This window comes from Oryctolagus cuniculus, chromosome 3 (genome assembly GCF_051225735.1).
Source record: "Oryctolagus cuniculus isolate XC-2025 breed Fujian yellow rabbit chromosome 3, ASM5122573v1, whole genome shotgun sequence".
NCBI lineage: Eukaryota > Metazoa > Chordata > Mammalia > Lagomorpha > Leporidae > Oryctolagus > Oryctolagus cuniculus.
In genome coordinates this window covers 65,238,486-65,260,175 of record NC_142869.1, presented here as the reverse complement: position 1 = coordinate 65,260,175, position 21,690 = coordinate 65,238,486, and the positions used below count along the sequence as shown (strand labels likewise).

At 38.6% G+C, this 21,690-nt stretch overlaps 1 protein-coding gene across 14 annotated transcripts in view; it reads right to left on the bottom strand.

The window, feature by feature from the left end:
• LNPK (lunapark, ER junction formation factor) overlaps positions 1 to 21,690 on the bottom strand; it is a 105,109-nt gene that overhangs the window by 19,976 nt on the left and 63,443 nt on the right. For all 14 annotated transcript variants that reach the window (XR_011387247.2, XR_011387249.2, XR_016230781.1 and 11 more), the window contains one exon: positions 12,718 to 12,930. Coding sequence is in view for 10 of the 14 variants with exons in the window: in XM_008258775.5 (XP_008256997.2) it covers positions 12,718 to 12,930 (213 nt within the window). In the remaining 4 variants the exon portion in view is untranslated. The remainder of the gene's footprint in view (positions 1 to 12,717; positions 12,931 to 21,690) is intronic.

The window sequence follows — 21,690 nt, the reverse complement described above, 5'->3', positions numbered from 1 at the left end:
AGCTTTTTTACTGCATGAATTTAAGATATGTTACCTCAAAAACTAAAAAAAAAAAAGACAGGAAGAAAAGTAGAAAAAAGGAGGGTGAAAGGGAGGGAGGGAGGAGTGGAATATCATTATGTTTTACTTTTTAAAGATTTATTTATTTGAAAGGCAGAGTTATAGACAGAAGGAGAGACAGGGAGAGAGGTCTTCTATCTATTGGTTCTCTCCCCAAATGGCAACAATGGCTGGAGCTGGGCCAATCTGAAGCCAGGAGCTTCTTCCTGGTCTCCCACGCAACTGCAGGAGCCCAAACACTTGGGCCATCTTCCACTGCCTTCCTAGGCCATTAGCAGGGAGCTAGATCACAAGTGGAGCAGCTGCGACTTGAACCAGCACCCATACTGTAGTTGGCTTAACCTACTACACCACAGTGCTGGCACCATTATGTTCTTAGACTTGTATCTACAAATCATATTGAATCTGCTAAAAATTAATTAAAATGAAAATGAAAAATAAATAAATCAGTAACAAAACACTAAGTATTATACAAACACATGAAGCCTGAACAATAAACTTCTGAATAATGGCTCACTGAAGAAAAATCTAGAGAAATTAAAAAGTTATCTTGAGGGAAAAATATATAATCCAGTAGTTAAGGCATCTGAATTCCACTTAAGAATGCTTGGGTTCACTGGCGCCACAGCTCAATAGGCTAATCCTATGCCTGCGGCGCCAGCACACCGAGTTCTAGTCCCGGCTGAGGCGCCGGATTCTGTCCCGGTTGCCCCTCTTCCATGTCAGCTCTCTGCTGTGGCCCGGGAAGGCAGTGGAGGATGGCCCAAATGCTTGGGCCCTGCACCCACATGGGAGACCAGGAGAAGCACCTGGCTCCTGCTTCGGATCAGCACGATGAGCCGGCCACGGCAACCGTTGGAGGGTAAACCAACGGAAAAGGAAGACCTTTCTGTCTCTCTCTCTCTCTCTGTCCACTCTGCCTGTCAAAAAAAAAAAAAACAACAACAACAACAAAAAACAAACAAACAAACAAACAAAAAAAAGAGTGCTTGGGTTCGACTCCCAACTCTGGTTCCAGTTCCTGATCTGAGTTACCTGTTAATGCAGTCCCTGGTAGGCAGAAGTTGCCTCTCCAGTAATTAGATTGTGACACCCCCTTAGAGACTTGGATTGATTTCCCATCCCCTTGTTTCAGTCCTGGTGATGCCCCAGCCTTTGTGGGCACTGAGGAAGTAAACTAGTGGCTGGGATCTCTATTTGTCTTTCTCACTTTGGCCCTCTCTCTCACACACATAAATACATAAAAATACAAATAATTATTGGGGAATATTATAAACAACCACATGTCAACAAACTGAAAAACCAGTAAGAAATTTCTGGACATATAACCTACCAAAATTGAAATATGAGACATAGAAAATCTCAACAGACCAACAATGAATACTGAGATAATTAGTAATCAAGTCTCCCAACCATAACAAGCCCAGACCAGACAACTTCACTACTGAATTCTATCAATCTTTTAAGTTAGAACTAACAGCAATTCTTTTCAAGCTATTCAAAAAATTTAGACAGGGGAGATCCTTCCAAACTCATTCTACAAGGCCAATTTTACCTTAATCCCAAGTCAAACAATGACACAACAACAACAACAACAAAACTAGGTCAACATCCCTGATGAACATAGCTTCCAAAATTCTACACAAATTACTAGCAAATCAAATACAGAGTCACACATCCAAAAACAATCATATAACATTATCAAGAGGGATTATTTTACAGGTTGTAGAGACACAGTTCAACATCCACAAATTACAAAACATAATAGAATAAAATCAACAGACAAAAGATAAAAATCATATGACCATCTCCATAGATGTATAAAAAGCATTCATTGAAGTCTAGTATCCATTCATGACTAAAACCTGAACACATTATAGAAGGATATAGATAGAACGTATGGATATTAAAGGCTATGTGTGACAAACCCATAGCCAACATCATATTGAACTGGGAAAAGCTGAAAGCATTTCTTCTAAGATCTGGAACCAAAGACAACTACTCTCACCATTTGTATTCATTATAATCCCGGAAATTTTAGCCAGATCAATTAAGCAAGAGAAAGAAATTAAAGACATACAAATAGAAAAGGAGGAAGTCAAATTATCCCAGTATGTAGCGGACATGATTCTATATAGACAGAAACTGGAAGACTCTACCAATCAACTACCAGAAATAATAAATGAACTCAGTAAACTTGCAAGATACAAAATGAACATCCAAAAATCAACAGCATTTTTTATATTCCAATAACAAACTTGCCAAGAAATACTGGGGCAGGTATTTGGTGCAATCATTAGGATACTGCCAGGGACACCTGCATTCCATGCCAGAATGGCTGGGTTCAAGTCCTGGCTTCTACTCCCAATTCCAGCTTCCTACTGATGTGTATCCTGGAAGATAGCAGGTGATGGATCAAATTCTTGGGTCCCTGCCAACAATGTGGGAGACATAGATTGAATTCCTGGCTCCTAGTTTCAGCCTGGCCTAACTCTGGCTGTTGCAGACAGTTGAGAAGCAAACTAGCAGAAGGAAGGTCTCTCTTTCTGCTTTTCAAACAAATGTTAAAACTTAAAAATAATTCCGTTCATAACAGCTACAAAAATACACAATAAAATAAATACCTTGGAATCATTTCAACCAACCATGAGGAATACATCTACAACGAAAATTACAAAACACTTATCAAAGAAATGGAAGAAACACAACAAAGTGGAAATACCTCTGATCCATGGATTGGAAGAATTAACATTATATAAATGCACATTCTACACATAGCAATTTACACATTCAATGCAATCCTCATCAAAAATCACAGAACTAGAAAAAATAATCTATTTTTTGACTATTTTTCTAAAGATTTATTTATTTATTTGAAAGTCAGAGTTACACAGAGAGGGGAGAGGTACAGAGAGAGAGAGGTCTTCCATCCGATGGTCCACTCCCCAGATGGCTGCAATGGCCGGAGCTGTGCCGATCCGAAGCCAGGAGCCAGGAGCTTCTTCTGGGTCTCCCACACAGGCACAGGGGCCCAAGGACTTGGGCCATCCTCTACTGCTTTCCCAGGCCAAAGCAGAGAGCTGGATCAGAAGAGGAGCAGCCGGGACTAGAACTGGCGCCCATATGGGATACAGCGCTTCAGGCCAAGGAGTTAACCCGCTGTGCCACAGCGCCGGCCCCAAAAAAATAATCTTAAAATACATAGGGAAATACAAATTACTGAATAGCCAAACCAATCTTAAAAAGTACAAAGTTGGAGGCATCACAATACCAGATTTCAAGATTTATCACACAGCTATCAAAATCAAAATGACATGGAACTGGCATAAAGACAGAAACATGGCGGTCGGCGCTGCGGCTCAATAGGCTAATCCTCCACCTTGTGGCAACGGCACACCAGGTTCTAGTCCTGGTCAGGGCGCCGGATTCTGTCCCGGCTGCCCCTCTTCCAGTCCAGCTCTCTGCTGTGGCCTGGGAATGCAGAGGAGGATGGCGCAAGTCCTTGGGCCCTGCACCCGCATGGGAGACCAAGAGAAGCACCTGGCTCCTGGCTTCAGATCAGCGTGGTGCGCCGGCCGCAGCGGCCATTGGAGGGTGAACCAACGGTAAAGGAAGACCTTTCTCTCTGTCTCTCTCTCTCTTACTGGCCACTCTGCCTGTCAAAAAATAAATAAATAAATAAATAAATAAATAAATAAGATACATGGCAAATGGAATACAATAAAAGTTCCAGAAATGAAATGAATTCACACATCTACAGCCAATCCACCTTTGAGGAAGGCATAAAAACATACCCTGAAGAAAGGACAGCCTTTAATAAATTATGCTGGGAAAACTCACTATATATATATAGAAGACAACTCCCTCATTCCCATCACCTTATATAAAATTCAACTCAAAAGGAATCAAAGATCTAAATTTAAAACTAGAAACTATGAAATTAACTAGAAGAAAACAAGACTTTGCTATAGGCAATGACTTATTGGATAAGACCCCAAAAGCACAGGTGACAAAAGCAAAAATAGACAAATAGGATTTTATCAAACTAAGAATCCTGTGTACTGGAGAGGAAACAATCAAAAAATGAAGAGGCAACCAATACAATAGCCAAAAATATTTTCAAACTATTTATCTCAGAGAATACCTGACTATGTAAGGATCTCAAAAAAAGAAAAAAAAAAAAAAAACTCAAAAAAGAAACTATTCAGTTACAAATGGGAAAAAGATTTGAAAAGGCATTTCTCAAAAGAAATGCAAATAGCCAACAAATGCATGAAAAAAAAAGTTCAACACTAGCTATCAGAAAAATTTAAATCAAAACCATATGAGATAATATCTTGCTTTACTTAGAATGGTTATTATCCAGTAATAATAATAATAATAAATGCTGGTGAAGATGTGAAAAAAAGAAGCCCTTATACATTTTTCCTGGAAATGCAAAAATATGTAATATACAGTCATTATGAAGGACAATAAAAGGTTTCTCAAAAAAATAAAAATAGACCTCCCATTTGACCCAGCTATCCCATTTCTGGGTATATATCCAAAAGAACTGAAATTAGCAAATGAAAGAGGTATGTGTACAGCCATGTTCACTGCAGCAATATACACAATGCCCAAGATATGGAATCAACCTAGACGTTCATCAACAGATGAACGGATAAACAATATGTGAAACAGAATATTATTCAGCCATAAAAAAAGAATAAAATCCTGGCATCTATAGCTAAATGAATGGAACTGGAGATCATGTTAAGTGAAATAAGCCACTTTTTTCCTATGGGAAAGTGAAGATACTTGATCTGTACTTAGAATAGTGATTACTACATGCTAGGCAAGGCAGGGAGGAGGGAGATAGAAGGAGATCAGATAACAGTACCAAAACATAAACATTAACACAGTAAAACCACAGGAAAATGACTGCAGTTCACAACAGTATATTATATATGATATAAAGAACAGGAGAAGAGTTGCTAGGCTCTCAATAGAGGAAAAAGATAAGGAGATGGAAAAGATGGTTGCCTGGCTTTATTGGTTCATGCTGTATGTTTGTATTGAAGTACTGTACCATACCCTATACAAATGTTTAACTATAAGTTGTTAATCAAAAATAATAAAAATTTTGAAAACCCATAGATCCAAGAATATTAACAAATCCCAAGCACAGAGACACAGTTTTACACCAAGACAGAACATGATTAAATGGCTTAAAATCAATGATAGGGGTTGGCACTATGGTATAACAGTTAAAGCCGCCACCTAAAATGCCAGCTCAAGTCCCGGCTGTTCCCACTTCCAATCCAGCTCCCTGCTAATGAGCCTGGGAAAGTAGTGGAGATGGCCCAAGTGCTTGGGCCCCTGTACCCATAGCTTCAGCATGGCCTAGCTCCAGACATTATGACCATCTGGGGAGTGAATCAGCAGATGTGAGATCTCTCTTTCTCTCCCTCTCTCTCTGTAACTCTACGTTTCAAATAAATGAATCTTTAAAAAAAAAATCAAGATACACACAAAATCTTTAAGTAGCCAGAAAAAGATACATTATGTACAGTGAAAGAGACAAGAATGACAGCAGACTTCTTACCAGCATATATGTATGCCAGAAGACAGTGAAACAGTATCTTTAAACCTCTGAAAATTCCACTGTAAATACCTTTTCAAAATGAAGAAAAGGAAGACTTTTTCAAACATATAAAACTGAAAGTGTTCATCATTAGCAGTACTACATTACAAGAAATATTACAAGAAGACCTTTAGTCAGAAGGAAAGTGGCAGCAGACAGAAACCTAGATCTACATAAAGGATTGAGGAGTTATCTGATTGGTTACCACATGGGTAAACAAAAGACTGTTTATTTTTAAAATCACTTTAGGGCCCAGTGATGTGGCATAGCAGGTTAAGCCTCCACATGCAAGTGCCGGCATCCCATATGGGCACCAGTTCAAGTTCCACCTGTTCTACTTCCAACACAGTTCCCTGCTAATGCACCTGGGAAAGCAGCAGGATGACCCGCTCCCTGCTAATAAACCTGGGAAAGCAGAAGATGACCCAAATACATGGGCCCCCCCACACCCATGTGGGAGATCCAAAAGAAGCTCCTGGCTTCTGGCTTAGGGTTTGTCCAATCCTGGTCAATGTATTTCTGCCTTTCAAATTAATAAATAAATCTTTAAAAAACAAAAATAAAAATCACTTTAAAAGCTAATTCACTGCAAGGCTGGCGCTGTTGCATAGCCAGTAATGCTGCCGCTGCAGTGCCGGCATCCCATATGGGTGTCAGTTCAAGTCCTGGCTGCTCCACTTCCAATCCAGCTCTCTGTTGTGGCCTAGGAAAGCAGTAGAGGCCGACGCCACGGCTCACTAGGCTAATCCTCCGCCTTGCGGTGCCGGCACACAGGGTTCTAGTCCCGGTCGGGGCGCCGGATTCTGTCCCGGTGCCCCTCTTCCAGGCCAGCTCTCTGCTGTGGCCAGGGAGTGAAGTGGAGGATGGCCCAAGTGCTTGGGCCCTGCACCCCATGGGAGACCAGGATAAGCACCTGGCTCCTGCCATCGGATCAGCGCGGTGCGCCGGCTGCAACGTGCCGGCCGCACCGGCCATTGGAGGGTGAACCAACGGCAAAAGGAAGACCTTTCTCTCTGTCTCTCTCTCTCACTGTCCACTCTGCCTGTCAAAAAAAAAAAAAAAAAAAAGAAAGCAGTAGAGATGGCCCAAGTTCTTGGGCCCCTGCACCCGTGTGGGAGACCCAGAAGAAGCTTCTGGCTGCTGGCTTTGGATTGGCACAGTTCCAGCTTTTGAGCCAGAGGACAGAAGACCTCTCTCTCTCTCTCTGACTCTTCTTCTCTCTCTCTGTAACTCTGATTTTCAAATAAATAAATAAATCTTCAAAAAAAAAAAAAAAAAAGGCAAGTTAACTGCTTAAAGGAAAAATAATTATTACTGGGTTAAAACAATATAAATATAGGACAAATGTAGCACAAAGGCCAGGGGTAAGACATGCAAATTATACTCTTGTTAGATTCTTCAAAACCTTTTGTGATGTCGTATTATATCATTCAAAGGAAAACTGTGATAAATTAAAGATATGTACTATAACCCCAAAGCAGCCACTAATAACCCCAAAAAAGTGTTACAGCCAATAAGGCAGCCAAAAAGAAAAAATGTAATCAGAAAAGATAGAAAATGAGGAAAAAGGTAACAGAGAATAGGAGAAACAGAAAATAAATAAATAAATAAATAAATAGAACACTTAAACCCAAACATACCAATCATGATGTTAAATGTATGTGACCTGAATACTGTTATGATTGCCAGAATGAACACAAAACAAAGCTCAACATATGCTGCCTATCCAAAAATTACATTTTAACAAACAGGATAAAAGCAAAATTATAGAAAAAGATGTAAGCATGCCAACACCAATCAAAAGAAATGAATAATAGCCGTACTAATATCAAACAGAATAGATTTTAGAGCAAACAATATTACCAGGGTTAAAAATGGTAATTTCATAGAAACAAAGGAATCAATTCATCAAGAACACACAAAAATCCTAAAACACATATGGGCATCACAACAAAGCTTCAAAACATATGAAACAAAAACTGATCAAACTACATGAAAAAAAAAATGGACAAATAAGTACAGTTGGAGGTTTCAACATTCTTCTCTCAAAAATTAGGAGAATAAGCAGACAGAAAATCAGGAACAATACAGAGGATTTAAGCACTGCTATCTACCAACTTGACCATCATTGATATTTATACCTCTACCCAACAGAAAAAATATTTTCAAGTGAACAGAAAACATTTTCCAATATATGACATTCTGGAACATAAAACAAGTTTCAATACATTTAAGATTAAAATAATACAACACATGTTTTCAAACCCATACGGAATTAAATTAGAAACTGGAAACAGAAAAAATTCTGAAAAATAATCTCAAATATTTGGAAACTAAATAACATATCTAAATAACTGAAGATTCAAAGAAAAATCCAAAGGAAAACCAGAAAGTATTTTTAATGAATGAAAATCAAAAAACATAACAAAATTTATGATAAACAACCAAAGAGCTTGCAGGAAAATTTTAACATGAAGTACCTGTTTCGCAAAAGAAGATAGGATTTTTACATGCTTTCTACTTTCACCTTAAAAGAAGCTAGCTCACTAGGCTAATCCTCTGCCTGCGGCGCCAGTACCCCAGGTTCTAGCCACGGTTGGGGCGTCAGTTCTGTCCTGGTTGCTCCTCTTCTGGTCCAGCTCTCTGCTGTGGCCCGGGAAGGCAGTGGAGGATAGTCCAAGTGCTTGGGCCCTGCACCCACATGGCAGACCAGGAGGAAGCACCTGGCTCCTGGCTTCAAATCGGCGCGGCACGCTGGCCGCAATGCGCCGGCCATAGCGGCCATTTGTGGGGTGAACCAACGGAAAAGGAAGACCTTTCTCTCTGTGTCTCACTGTGAAAGAAAAGAAAGAAAAGAAAGAAAAGAAAGAAAAGAAAGAAAGAAAGGAGGGAGGGAGGGAGGGAGGGAGGGAGGGAGGGAGGGAGGGAAGAAAGAAAGAGAAAGAAAGAAAGAAAGAAAGAAAGAAAGAAAGAAAGAAAGAAAGAAAGAAAGAAAGAAAGAAAGAAAGAAAGAAAGAAGGAAGGAAGGAAAGAAAGAAAGAAGGAAAGAAGGAAAGAATACCAATTCTGTACAAATTTGTCAAGAAAACTGAAGAGGAAATATTTACTCATACTGTGAGGCCTGCATTAATCTGATATCAAAATATGAAAGAGTGTAAAAGGAAAATAAACCAGTTATTTCTAATGAACATTGATGTAAACACTTAAAGAGAATGCTAGCAAATGAAATCCAACTATCTGTAATGTATACATACACACACACATAAGTGTGTGTGTGTGTGTGTGAAAGAGAGAGAGAGAGAGAGAGAGAGGCAGAGAGAGTGAAAGGGAGAGATAAAGATGACAACACATCATGACCAAGTGATATTTATTCAAAGAAAACAAGGTGGCTTAACATTTAATTAAACAATATAACTCACTACATGAACAGACATTAAAACTAAATGCAAAATTCAATAGAAACATCTCAACAGGTGCAGAAAAAGCATTATCTACCATCCACTGATGAAAACCTTCAACTAACAGAATAGGTCAGTTCTTCAATCTGATAAAGGTATTTATTCAAAAAACTCTGGAACTAGCATGATGTTGAATGATGAAAGAGTAATTAGTTCTCCATGAAATGAACAAGGATGTCTGCTCTCATCGCAAAGGATCTAGCTAATCTAACAAGATAAGAAAAATGAATAAAAGGAAACCAGATTGGAAAGGGAAAAGCACTTTTTTCCACAGACATTGTGATCATCTAAGTAGAAAATAGCATGCAAAATCCAAAAAGTGAGTTTAAGGAAGATCACAAGACATAAGATCAACATACAAAAAAAAAACTATGTTTCTACATATACTAGCAATGGAAATGTTAATGAAATAATGTCATTTACAATAGCAACAAAAATATGAAATAGATGTAAATTTGACCCTAAAATTTATAAAAGCTATATACTGAATACTAGAAAACATCATTAAGAGAATTAAAGAACTAAACAAATGGAGAGATATACTATGTTAATGTAATAAATTAGGCAGTACCAGGAGAGATTAACATACAGTTAGGTGTAGAAGAAAAACAAAAATTTAGTTAATGATTTATATTACTATATGAAAATAAAAAAAACAGCTATATAGTCAAACTATGTCTGTTGTAACTCCATGACCTCTGAAGACTGAAAGAGAACTGTTTACAGATATACTGAATTTAGAGACAATACACTAGAAGGCATTGAGAACAAAGTGAGAAAATAAAATAAATAAAATGTGTTGTTTGAATTTGTAAAATAGGGCAAGATGAATTTCTAAGAATAACTTGGGTAACAATGGAGATTTATAAGGAGAACACATAGAAAATTCTGCAACAAAATGGGACAAACTTTGCTATACAAAGATTCAAGGCTTTCAAAATGGCTGTGACCAAAACTTTAAAGCATTCTAGACTGGCTTTATATTCTAATAGCAATACTATTTTAATATTTTAAAAGAATAGTAAAAACATTTTTCTCTGGAAATAATCACAAACCCAAAAGCTATCATTATGTAAAATAAAGAGTAATGGATATCAAAATTATAGCTATGAGCAAATGAAATTTAGGTTCTAGAACAAGTTCTTAGAAATCAAGAATATTTTTTAAGACAGCGAATAAATTAGTTTATTTGTGCTGATAATATTCATTTATTATTGAAAAATAAACTGGGGTCCAGCATTGTGGTGTAGCAAGTAAAGCTACCACCTGTGAGGTCACTCTGACATATGGACACCAGTTCATGTCCCAGCTGCTCCACTTTTGATCAAGCTCCCTACTCATGCCTGACAAAAGTAGCAGAAGATGGCTCAAGTTTTTGGGCTCCTGCACCCCAACATGGGAGACCCAGACAAATTCCTGGCTTCTGACTTCAGTCTGGCTCAGCTCTGGCCATTGCAGCCATCTATCTGGGAAGTGAACCAGTGGATGGAAGATTCATATTCTCTCTCTCTCTCTCTCTCTCTCTCCCCCTCTCCCTCTCTCTCTCCTTCTCTCTCCCTTTCCCTCTCTCTCCCTCCTTCTCTATGTAGCTCTTTCAAAAAATAAACCTTAAAAAAAATTTGGACACTGTCATCCCTAATTATCTTATTTTCTAACTGAATAAATACGGCAAAATAAATTTTGAAAGCATTTCATATAACAACTTTTACTGAAGTATTTTATTTCTACATATTCAAAGTGAGCTTGTACACAAATCTGGACACATAAAAAAGACTTCATAAAAATATCTTACAACCCTTGTATACTAATAACCTTTAAAATAATGTATCTTCATACTCATGCTGTTATGGACAGTAGTAATTAATACAAACATCAAAAGTAATCATTGTAGGAAAACTGGTCATTTTTACACAGCTTGGCAAACTATCAAGTACCTGCTGGTTATTAATTTTCAAACATATGGGAGCCCTGTGGTAATACACATTAAATTGATTCACTTACACAAATGAGGAATAATGAAAAAATGAATTATTAATACTCTCTATAATAAATCATTTAACTCATTCATATTTTGGGCAATATATGATTTAAACACAATCTCTCACACAGAAATTGTTTAAAACATCATCATAATATGTTATAGCTACCTAATAATGAAACTGAATCCATTATTCTTTCTATAGCTCCATACATACACAAACCATATAGTTCTTATTACTATTTAAAGGTACCTCAAAAAGTTTGTGGAAAAATGTAATTAAAAGCATGAGTTTATTTTGTTGTAAAATCTTTTTCCTAATACATTAAAAATGTATATTACTTAAAAAGTATGGATTTCAAAGTTGTTTTTAACACCAAAACAAACTCATACCTTTAATTCTACTTTCCACATTTTGATGAATCCCTTGTATTTATGTTGCTAAACTTTTATTTCTTAAAAACTGTTAGAATTTCTTTAAACCAGAACTTTAATTGATAAATCATAGGTATCTCAAATCAAGTGAAAGTTGAATAATTTTCAGTTTAACATTTTTCAGTTTTACAAAATATATGGCTGCCTTATAATGATGTCATTATCCACCAAATTTGAAAAGTTTTTTAAAAAGAACTACTTAAAAATTATAAGGCTGACATACATTTAATTTGTAGTCAGTCCTATTTGTTTATAAATTGGTAGTTTTTTAGTCTTCTAAAATTGTATGCTGTATTTTTGAAGGAAAATGGGAAAAAAATCTAACATAATAAGTAATATTTAATTTTATTACATAAATGCTGAATAACTAATAAAGATTTCTGCCAACATCAAAATCATTATAAATCATGTTAATAATTAGTTATGAAATACTATTCTAAATTAGCATTAAGTATCCTAAAATAAAATAATTTACTATTATATTCAATGATGACATATAAATCTACACAAAATAATATGATCTACTAAGGCAGTGGACTTCTATGCCCCAGCCACATTCCAAAAAAAAAACAAAAACCATGGGTAAGATGTTCCACTCCAGAACAGACTCTTCCCTTAAAGACCCACTCCACTGAAAGAGAATGAAGAAATAAAATAGTAAAGACAGTATGTTAAAAGAACTTTATAAAATATCAGAAAATACTATGGTTCTATTAAAAAAAATCTACCAGCTCTTATGAACAAAGGAATATTGTGCAACACAAGGCAGGAAATATTCTTCCCGAAATGCTGTCATGTTTAAAAATGTATGTGCAGGGTTTGGTAAAAGTGTTCCATCTCTATCTTATATAAATCTGGAGTCATCCTAATGTTGAATATAAAAAGATATGTTATATTGTTGACTACAAAATGTTCAAAGTTTTATTGCCATTTAAACAAAGAAGCCATAACAGTTAAATGAGCTCAAGAAATAGATTTCAGTATCACAAGGTGCCAGCTGTAAAGAGTTATGGCTAATTGAATATGGAACTCCTGCTTAATCAGATAACTGCTCTGCTATTTCCAAATGAAATGTTATTTCCATGCTGTCTGAAAATGGCCCATTTTATTGGTAACCAGAGAAAACAATATAAACTGTAAATAACATTAAGTGCTCTGTTTACCCATTCCAGGCACAGAAGTAGCAGGGGATCCAAGGCGTCTTGGTAACACATTTGACGGTACAGCTGAAGTAACAGTTCTTTCTGGGGGTCCACCAGGGGCTGAAGTATCTTTTGGTGGTGCAGGAGACACTGCAACTGGTGGAGAAGGGCCCTGGTTAGAGGCTGGTGGTGCTGGAGATAGGTTTCTTTGAGCTGTAGTTCGCTGACGAATCTCTGAGAAGAGTAAGTATATGCTAGATTTAATATACATCATACCAAATCAGCAACAAATGACTTACATTTATTAAAATATTGTGGCACCAGAAAGTATTAAAGAGTAAAAACTGCACATAGTAAGAAATTTATATAACACCTAAACAGAGTACTCCACTTCTGCACCTACAATCCAACTGCAGATTTTCATACAAGTCTATCTGCTGATATGACTTTTAAAAATAAATTCCAAAAAGAGTCACTCAATTATGTGTCACATCTTTTTTACAAAAAAAAATCCCAATTATGATAAAGAAAGTTAATCAGAATTAGCAAAAATTTCAAATCGCTAATCATTTTTCAAACTTAAAAAAATTGATCACTTTAAGAAGTGTATTCTGGAATTATCAAATAATCCATGAAATAATTAAGTAGTTACAGAAATGTGGGAAAAGTATTCTTTACTTTTAGATACTCATTTTCCCTTATGTTATTGCTGTCTTTTTAGGAAAATTTCTTTTTGCCAATACATTCAATAAAGGAAAACTTCCACTCTGCAAAAACAATGTGCTGCTGTAAATAAATCTTAGCTTTTGGTTGTAGAACAACAGGGATCTGTGAATGTGCCAAGTCCAGGCTGCCGCCCCTTTTTGTTATTTTATTGGAACAGAGTCCTGCTCTTTGTTTACACATTGTCTATAGCTGCTTTCAAAGAGTTGAGTAGTTGCAACACAGATCATATGGCTCTCATAGCCATTTACTATATTTACTATCTGGCCCTGCACAGAAAAAGTTTCATGATCCCTACTCAATAAAATAAAATTAAATCCTATCATTCTTTCCATTCCCAACAATATCTCTTATTTGAATATAATGGTAAGATCTCAAATCAAGAGGCCCTTACAACTTTTTAATTCCATTATTGCATTAAATTATCACAAATTCTGATTTAGTTGGCTGAAACTAAAAATGTTATATTTGAATCAGCATGAGTAGTAAAAAAGCACATTCCCAGAAGCAAAGTGTTTTATTTGGAATCTATTTGACACTTAAATATTTTCATAAAAAGTTCATTGCAAATCAAAGCAGAGCTCTAGTGTCATATCTCAATTCACCACAATCTAGTCTACTAGTTAAGAACCTAGGGATCTCCAGATGTAGCACAACCGGTTAAGCTGCCACCTATGATGCCAACATCCTGTTATCAGAGCAGTGGTTAGACACCTGAATGCTCCACTTCCAATACAACTCCCTGCTAATGCACTTGGGAAGGCAGCTGAAGATGGCCCAAGTGCTTGGGCCCCTGCCACCCATTGTGGGAGGCCCGTATTGACTTCCTTGCTCTTGACTTCAGCCAGGCCCATTTCTTGCCATTGCAGTCATTTGGGGAGTGAACTATTGGATGGAAATGTGCTCTCTCTCCCTCTCTGCCTTTCAAACAAGTAAATAAGTCTAAAAATAAATAAATAAATAAGGCCAGCTCTGTTACACAGTGGGTTAACGCCCTGGCCTGAAGTGCTGGCATCCCATATGGGTGTCGGTTTGAGACCTGGCTGCTCCACTTCTGACCCAGCTCTCTGCTTTGGCCTGGAAAAGCAGTAGAAGATGGCCCAAGTACTTGGGCCTCTGCACCCTCATGGGAGACCAGGAGGAAGCTCCTGGCTTCTGGCTTCAGATTGGTGCAGCTCTGGCCATTGCGGCCAACTGGGGAGTAAACCAGCAGGTGGAAGACCTCTCTCTTTCCCTCTCTCTGCAACTCTGACCTTCAAATAAATAAATAAATCTTTAAAAAATAAATAAATAAATAAATAAATAGTACCTAGGTGCTGCCACCAGATAGGTCTGTCTGGAGTCCTGGCTATAGCTATATGATCTCAGGTAACTTAACTTCAATAAACCAGGTGTTTCTTTGTAAAATTAGAATAGTGATATTCTTTACTCACAAGATTGATTTCAGGATTAAATAAAATAACATCTGTAAATTTATTTAATACTTATTATTTCAAATGACAATGCTTTCACACAATTATTTTCAAATGATTTTAGCTATAATTGCTGGGAAAACTGCTTTCCACTAGCTTATAATTTAGTCTCTAACCAAGCTATTGCAGTAATAAATAAAAAACCATTATAATTATATAAATGGAACTATATTTGCAGTTGCTACTTTCCATATAGATTATACAGAAAAGTTCAGATACTACTTTAACTAATCATTACCTAACACCTCCTGCAAATTAGCAGGCCATTTAATTATCATTCACTCATAGGAATATGGCTGAATATTAGGAATGTCATTAAATGCTGCAGAAGGTACAGAGATCAATGAAATCACAATAAAACCTGGCAATTTAAGTTAATTAAAAAATTACAAGCATCAAATACTGTAAATCATGTTTTAGCCAATATCCAGGTAAGACATATCTCAAAAATGACTTTTTTCTTCTAGATAATTAGAAGTTCAGCATTTATTAAGCTGTATTAAAGGAGCTATTATCCTTTCACTTCTTGAACAAAGACTGTGATTGCTTCCTCTGAATGTGCTTTTATTCTGTGAAAATTTACTAATATACTCTTTAAATATCACATGCATGTTACTAAAAGGTGAGGTCTATAACTAGTTAACAATACCAACTCTAGCATTCCATAAAGAGACATAGCTTAGTAATTTTAAATCTAAGTTTAGAAAAGGGAAAAGTGTTATAGAAAAGTCAAGAAATAGAGAAATGCAGTTTCATTATTTTCAAAGGAAAAGAAGGTAGCAATGGGTTGCAATATCACCAATAGTTCACAGTAGCTAATAATACAGTACTAAATCTATAGTTGGTAAATGTTATGAAATATTCTCATAGCCTTAATTTGAACATCTAAATTATTTGTTTTTAACTATTTCTCATTCATTTACATTTTATATGAATTATTCTAAAGTACTCAAAAAATTATATGAATTATACTAAAGTACTCAAAAAAAAGTCATATCATTTATAATCAAAATTTCCAATGTTTGAACGTGAAACACAATCTGTCAAAAATGAGTTACCATGCATTTCACATCAACTTCACAAAATATCATTAAGGAATGTTCTAGAAGATCAGGTCTTAACTGAAGGATGTTTCCGTTCTCATCAACAACCAACCAACCATTCAAAAATAATCACACTCACCAAATATGAGGACACGTCTATATTGCTTTTAAATTCAAAATGAAGCAAACAGAACCAAAATATAAAAACAAAAATCTGGGGCTGACGCTGCGGTGCAGCAGGTTAAAGTCCTGCCCTGAAGTGCCAGCATCCCATATGGGTGCTGGTTCTAGTCCCGGCTGCTCCTCTTCCAATCCAGCTCTCTGCTATGGCCTGGGAAAGCAGTAGAGGATGGCCCAAGTCCTTGGGCCCCTGCACCCACATGAGAGACTGGGAAAAAAAGCTCCTGGCTCCTGGCTTCAGATTGGTGTAGCTCCGGCCATTATGGCCATCTGAGGCGTGAACTAGGGGATGGAAGACCTCTCTCTGTGTCTCTACCTCTCTATGTAACTCTTTCAAATAGATAAAAAAAAAAAAATCTTAAAACACACACACACACACACACACAAATCTACATTACAGCAAACAAAAGAAAAAAGACAAAGTTCAAAACAATGGCAAAACAGCATAGTTGTACAAAACAGACTCTAGGATCAAACCGTCTTACTTTTAGCTCTAGTCTGTTTACTAGATGTGCATACAGCCTTCTCCAGATTGATGATATCTCTCAATTCAGCTTCCTCATAAAGACAACTTCCTTCTTATGGCTGGTGTAAAAAATTAAGTAAGAAAACCAACACAGAGTCCAAGATTGCTTAACAGCGAAAGCACATGCTGACTTTGACCATGGGAAGATAACAGTAGAAAAGCAGAGGAATTTCATTCCAAGGGCAGCGTTGCAGAGAAGTTTACAATAGAAATTCTACAGAAAGGAGAGAGATGCCATGAATCAGCACAGACAGTACAAACACACAGCAGTGAGCAGATACACCACCAGCAACTCCTACGGTCAGGAGTAGCAGCAGATGCCCTCTTCTTGGAGCAAGATGAGAGGTGTTTGCAGCAGTCCCTGTCACTGATAAGGAACTTTGAGGATCACAAGGTGCTCACCTAACCCAGTGAAGGGAGATCACATCGCTTTCTTCCGATCTCCACACAATGGCACCCAGTGACTAGCAGGGAGGAAGCATTATCTTAGTAAGGCAAGTAGAGGCTGCTTGCGGCTTATGTGCAAGCAGGAAGGGGATTGTATCTGAGGGATAAATCTACAGTCTCACTGACTTTGAATCTGGTCTGGAGGGTCATCAAGAGGCACTTAGGGCCGGCGCCACGGCTCACTAGGCTAATCCTCCGCCTAGCGGCACCGGCACACCAGGTTCTAGTCCTGGTCGGGGCGCCGGATTCTGTCCCGGTTGCCCCTCTTCCAGGCCAGCCCTCTGCTGTGGCCCGGGAGTGCAGTGGAGGATGGCCCAGGTGCTTGGGCCCTGCACCCCATGGGAGACCAGGAAAAGCACCTGGCTCCTGGCTCCTGCCATCGGATCAGCGCGGTGCGCCGGCCGCAGCGCGCCGGCCGTGGCAGCCATTGGAGGGTGAACCAACGGCAAAGGAAGACCTTTCTCTCTGTCTCTCTCTCTCACTGTCCACTCTGCCTGTCAAAAAAAAAAAAACAAACAAACAAACAAAAAAAGAGGCACTTAGGCCTGTGACGCACTCCTCTCATTCTATCACTGAATCAAACTGCCAAGGCAGAACAGCAACAGGCAGCTGCCTCTGGGAACATCTTGGCTCTCTCTGTGGATGGGGAAGGAATGTGGGTCTAAGAATAGATTCCCTCCTCCCTGTGACTGTGGGAGCCCTGCGTGCCATGTGAGAATTCTGTGAGTTTACAACAGGGTGTGGAATAGAGTTGGGTCTCTGGATAATCACTGTATCTGGCTGCAGATGCTCAGAATTCGCGGAGTGCCCAAGGTGGGTTGCTGCAGAGGGTCCCCTGCTCACACCGAGGATTGTGGTTCATGCACTGGCATGAATGGAGCTCTGTGAGCTCTGTGAGCTCACCATGGGCACTGATCACCTTGGCAGGGAGGAGGTGAGACTGTGAGCATGCAAACTAAGGTGAACATACCACCCCTCCTCACAGCAGAAGGGATCTGACACGCAAAACTTGGGTGTTTCCGTGAACACTTGTCCACCCTCCCTACAAGCACTGACGAGATCTCCCTGGCCCTACCCAGCACATGCTTTTGGATATCCACCAAAGGAGCACACAATCCACTATGCAACAGGGTCATACAGGAAAAGCCAACAAGTGTTTCCATAAATGCACAAAAATAAACACAGAAATACAAGAAACGTGAATAAGTAAAGACAATATGACTCCATAAAAGGAACATAACACTTCAGTATTAGAACGTGAAGACTGGGGCTGGTGAGGTGGCATAGTGGGTAAAGCCGCCACCTACAGTGCAAGAATCCCCTATGGGCGGGCACCAGTTCAAGTCCCAGCTGCTCCACTTCCAATCCAGCTCTCTGCTATGGCCTGGGAAAACAGTAGAAGACGGCCCAAGTGCTTGGACCCTGAACCCACGTGGGAGAATCAGAAGAAGCTCCTGGCTCCTGGCTTTGATTGGCCCAGCTCTGGGTTGTAGATATTTGGAGAGTGAACCTGTGGATGGAAGACCTCTCTCCTTCTCTGTCTCTGCCTCTCTGTAACTCTTTCAAATAAATAAATAAATCTTAAAAAATAAAATAAAAAAAGAATGTAAAGACAAACAGATTGGTGAAATGCCTGAAAAGAAATTCAAAAGAACAATCATAAGATTACTCAAAAGGCCGGCGCTGTGGCTCAATAGGCTAATCCTCCGCCTGGTGGCGCCGGCACACCGGGTTCTAGTCCTGGTCGGGGCACCGGATACTGTCCCGGTTGCCCCTCTTCCAGGCCAGCTCTCTGCTGTGGTCCGGGAGTGCAGTGGAGGATGGCCCAAGTGCTTGGGTCCTGCACCCCATGAGAGACCAGGACAAGCACCTGGCTCCTTCCTTCGGATCAGTGCAGTGCGCCAGCCGAAGCAGCCACTGGAGGGTGAACCAACGGAAAAGGAAGACCTTTCTCTCTGTCTCTCTCACTGTCCACTCTGCCTGTCAAAAATTAAATAAAAAATTAAAAAAAAAGATTACTCAAAAACAATGAGACGCAAATTCATAAGCTAAAGAATGAACGCTAAAGAATGAGTTAGGCCAGCGCCGGGGCTCACTTGGCTAGTCCTCCGCCTGCTCTGGCGCCCCGGGTCCTAGTCACGGTTGGAGCGCCAGATTCTGTCCCAGTTGCTCCTCTTCCAGTCCAGCTGGAAAGGCAGTGGAGGATGGCCCAGTTCCTTGGGCCCTGCACCCACATGGGAGACCAGGAGGAAGCACCTGGCTCCTGGCTCGGATTGGCACAGTGTGCCAGCCATAGCAGCCATTTGGGGAGTGAACCAACAAAAGGAAGACCTTTCTCTTTGTCTCTCTCTCTCACTGTCAAAAAAAAAAAAAAGAATGGGTTAAAGAATGTCATGTCCATACATGACATGGCTGAATAAAAATTTTGCTGGGAATTAGAGACACAGAAGAGAAATCAAACTGAAATATTAGAAAATGAAGAATTCAATATGTCAAATAAAAAGTACATTGAAAAGTTTTAAGACTTAAGATGTGGTGAGGCAGAAGAAAGAACATCCAAGCCAGGTGATAAATCTTAGGAAATATCTCAGTCATACGAAAAAAAAAAATTGAAAATAATGTTCAAGATTTATGGGATACCAGCCGGCGCCGCGGCTCACTAGGCTAATCCTCCGCCTAGCGGCGCCGGCACACCAGGTTCTAGTCCTGGTTGGGGTGCCGGATTCTGTCCCGGTTGCCCCTCTTCCAGGCCAGCTCTCTGCTGTGGCCAGGGAATGCAGTGGAGGATGGCCCAGGTGCTTGGGTCCTGCACCCCATGGGAGACCAGGAAAAGCACCTGGCTCCTGGCTCCTGCCATCGGATCAGCGCGGTGCGCCGGCCGCAGCGCGCCGGCCGTGGCAGCCATTGGAGGGTGAACCAACGGCAAAGGAAGACCTTTCTCTCTGTCTCTCTTTCTCACTGTCCACTCTGCCTGTCAAAAAATAATAAAAAATAAAAAAAATTTAAAAAAAAAAGATTTATGGGATACCATCAAACAACCTAACATACATGTCCTAGGAGTTTCTGAAGATTAGAAGACCTAATACCACAGAAGTTCCCCAATTTAGAGAAAGATGGAGACATTCAAGTACAGGAAACACACACAGAACTCCTAACAGAAACGATAAGGAAAGATCTTCACTATGACACAGGATAGTCAAACTATCAAAAGTAAAGATTCTAAACTGTGCATGAGAGAAACACCAGATTACCTTCAAAGGATCTGCAATTAGACTGACAGATGATTTCTCATCAAAAACTCTACAGGGTAGGAGAGAATAGAGAGACACAGTCCAAGTCCTAAAAGAAAAAAACTATCAACCCAGAATGCTGTACCCAGCAAAGCTCTCATTTACAAATGGAGGTGAAATAAAGACCTTCCAAAACAAACAGAAATTTAAAAAAGTGTCACCATTCATTCACCCTTACAAATGATACTTGAGCATGTGCTAAACACATAAACAAAGAAAGTCATCATCATGAAAGAATCTGAAAGGCAGAAAATCTTGAAGTAAAAGTACAAAAGAAATCCAAAGCAAACAATAGGAATATTTATGGGAAAATGGAAGGACAAATCATTACCTATCAATAATAACCGTGAATGTAAATGGACTAAATTCTCCAATTCAAAGATACAGACTTACTGAATGGATTAAAAAACAAGAGCCATCTATTTGCTGCCGGCAATAAAAAACGTTTCACCAACAAAGATACACACAGACAGAAAGTGAAAGGATGGAAAAACACATTCCATGCTAATGGAAAGCAAAAACCAGCAGGAGTAGCCATCCTGATATCAGACAAAAATAGAATTTAACACAAAAAAATATTTAAAAAGACAAAGAAGGTCATTATGTAATGATTAAGGAATCAATTCAACAGGAAGACATGACCACAGTAAATGTGTATGACCTAATGCCAGGGTACATGGTTATTTTAAACAAATGTTAATGGATCTAAAGGAAGACACAGACTCCAATACAATAATAATGGGGGACTTCAACACTCCACTTTCATCAAAGGAGAGATCAATTATACAGAAAACCAGAGCTAATCAAAACTATGAACCAAATGGATGTAACTGATATCTACAAAATATTTCATCCCACAGCAGAAGAACACACATTCTTTTCATCAGTACATGTAACTTTTCTAGGATAGATTCTATACTAGGCCATAAGGCAACTCACAATAAATTAAAAAAAAGAAATCATTAGATACATCTTTTCTGATTAAAATGTAATGAAGCTGGAAATTAACAACTAAAGAAATCCTAGAAAATATGTAAACACCTGGAGACTGAACAACATAATCCTAAATGAAAGAAATCAAAAGGGGAATCAAAAAGTTCCTAGAAATGAAGGAAGATGACAAAACAACCTATCCAAAGGGATATACAGGAAAAGTTAGAAGGGACGTTTATAGTAATTAGTATATATATCAAGAAATTGGAAAGGCATCAAATAAATCATATAACAATGCATCCAAAGGACTTGGAAAAACAACAAACAAACCCAAAATTAGTAGAAGGAAAGAAATCATTAAAATTTGAGAATAAACAAAA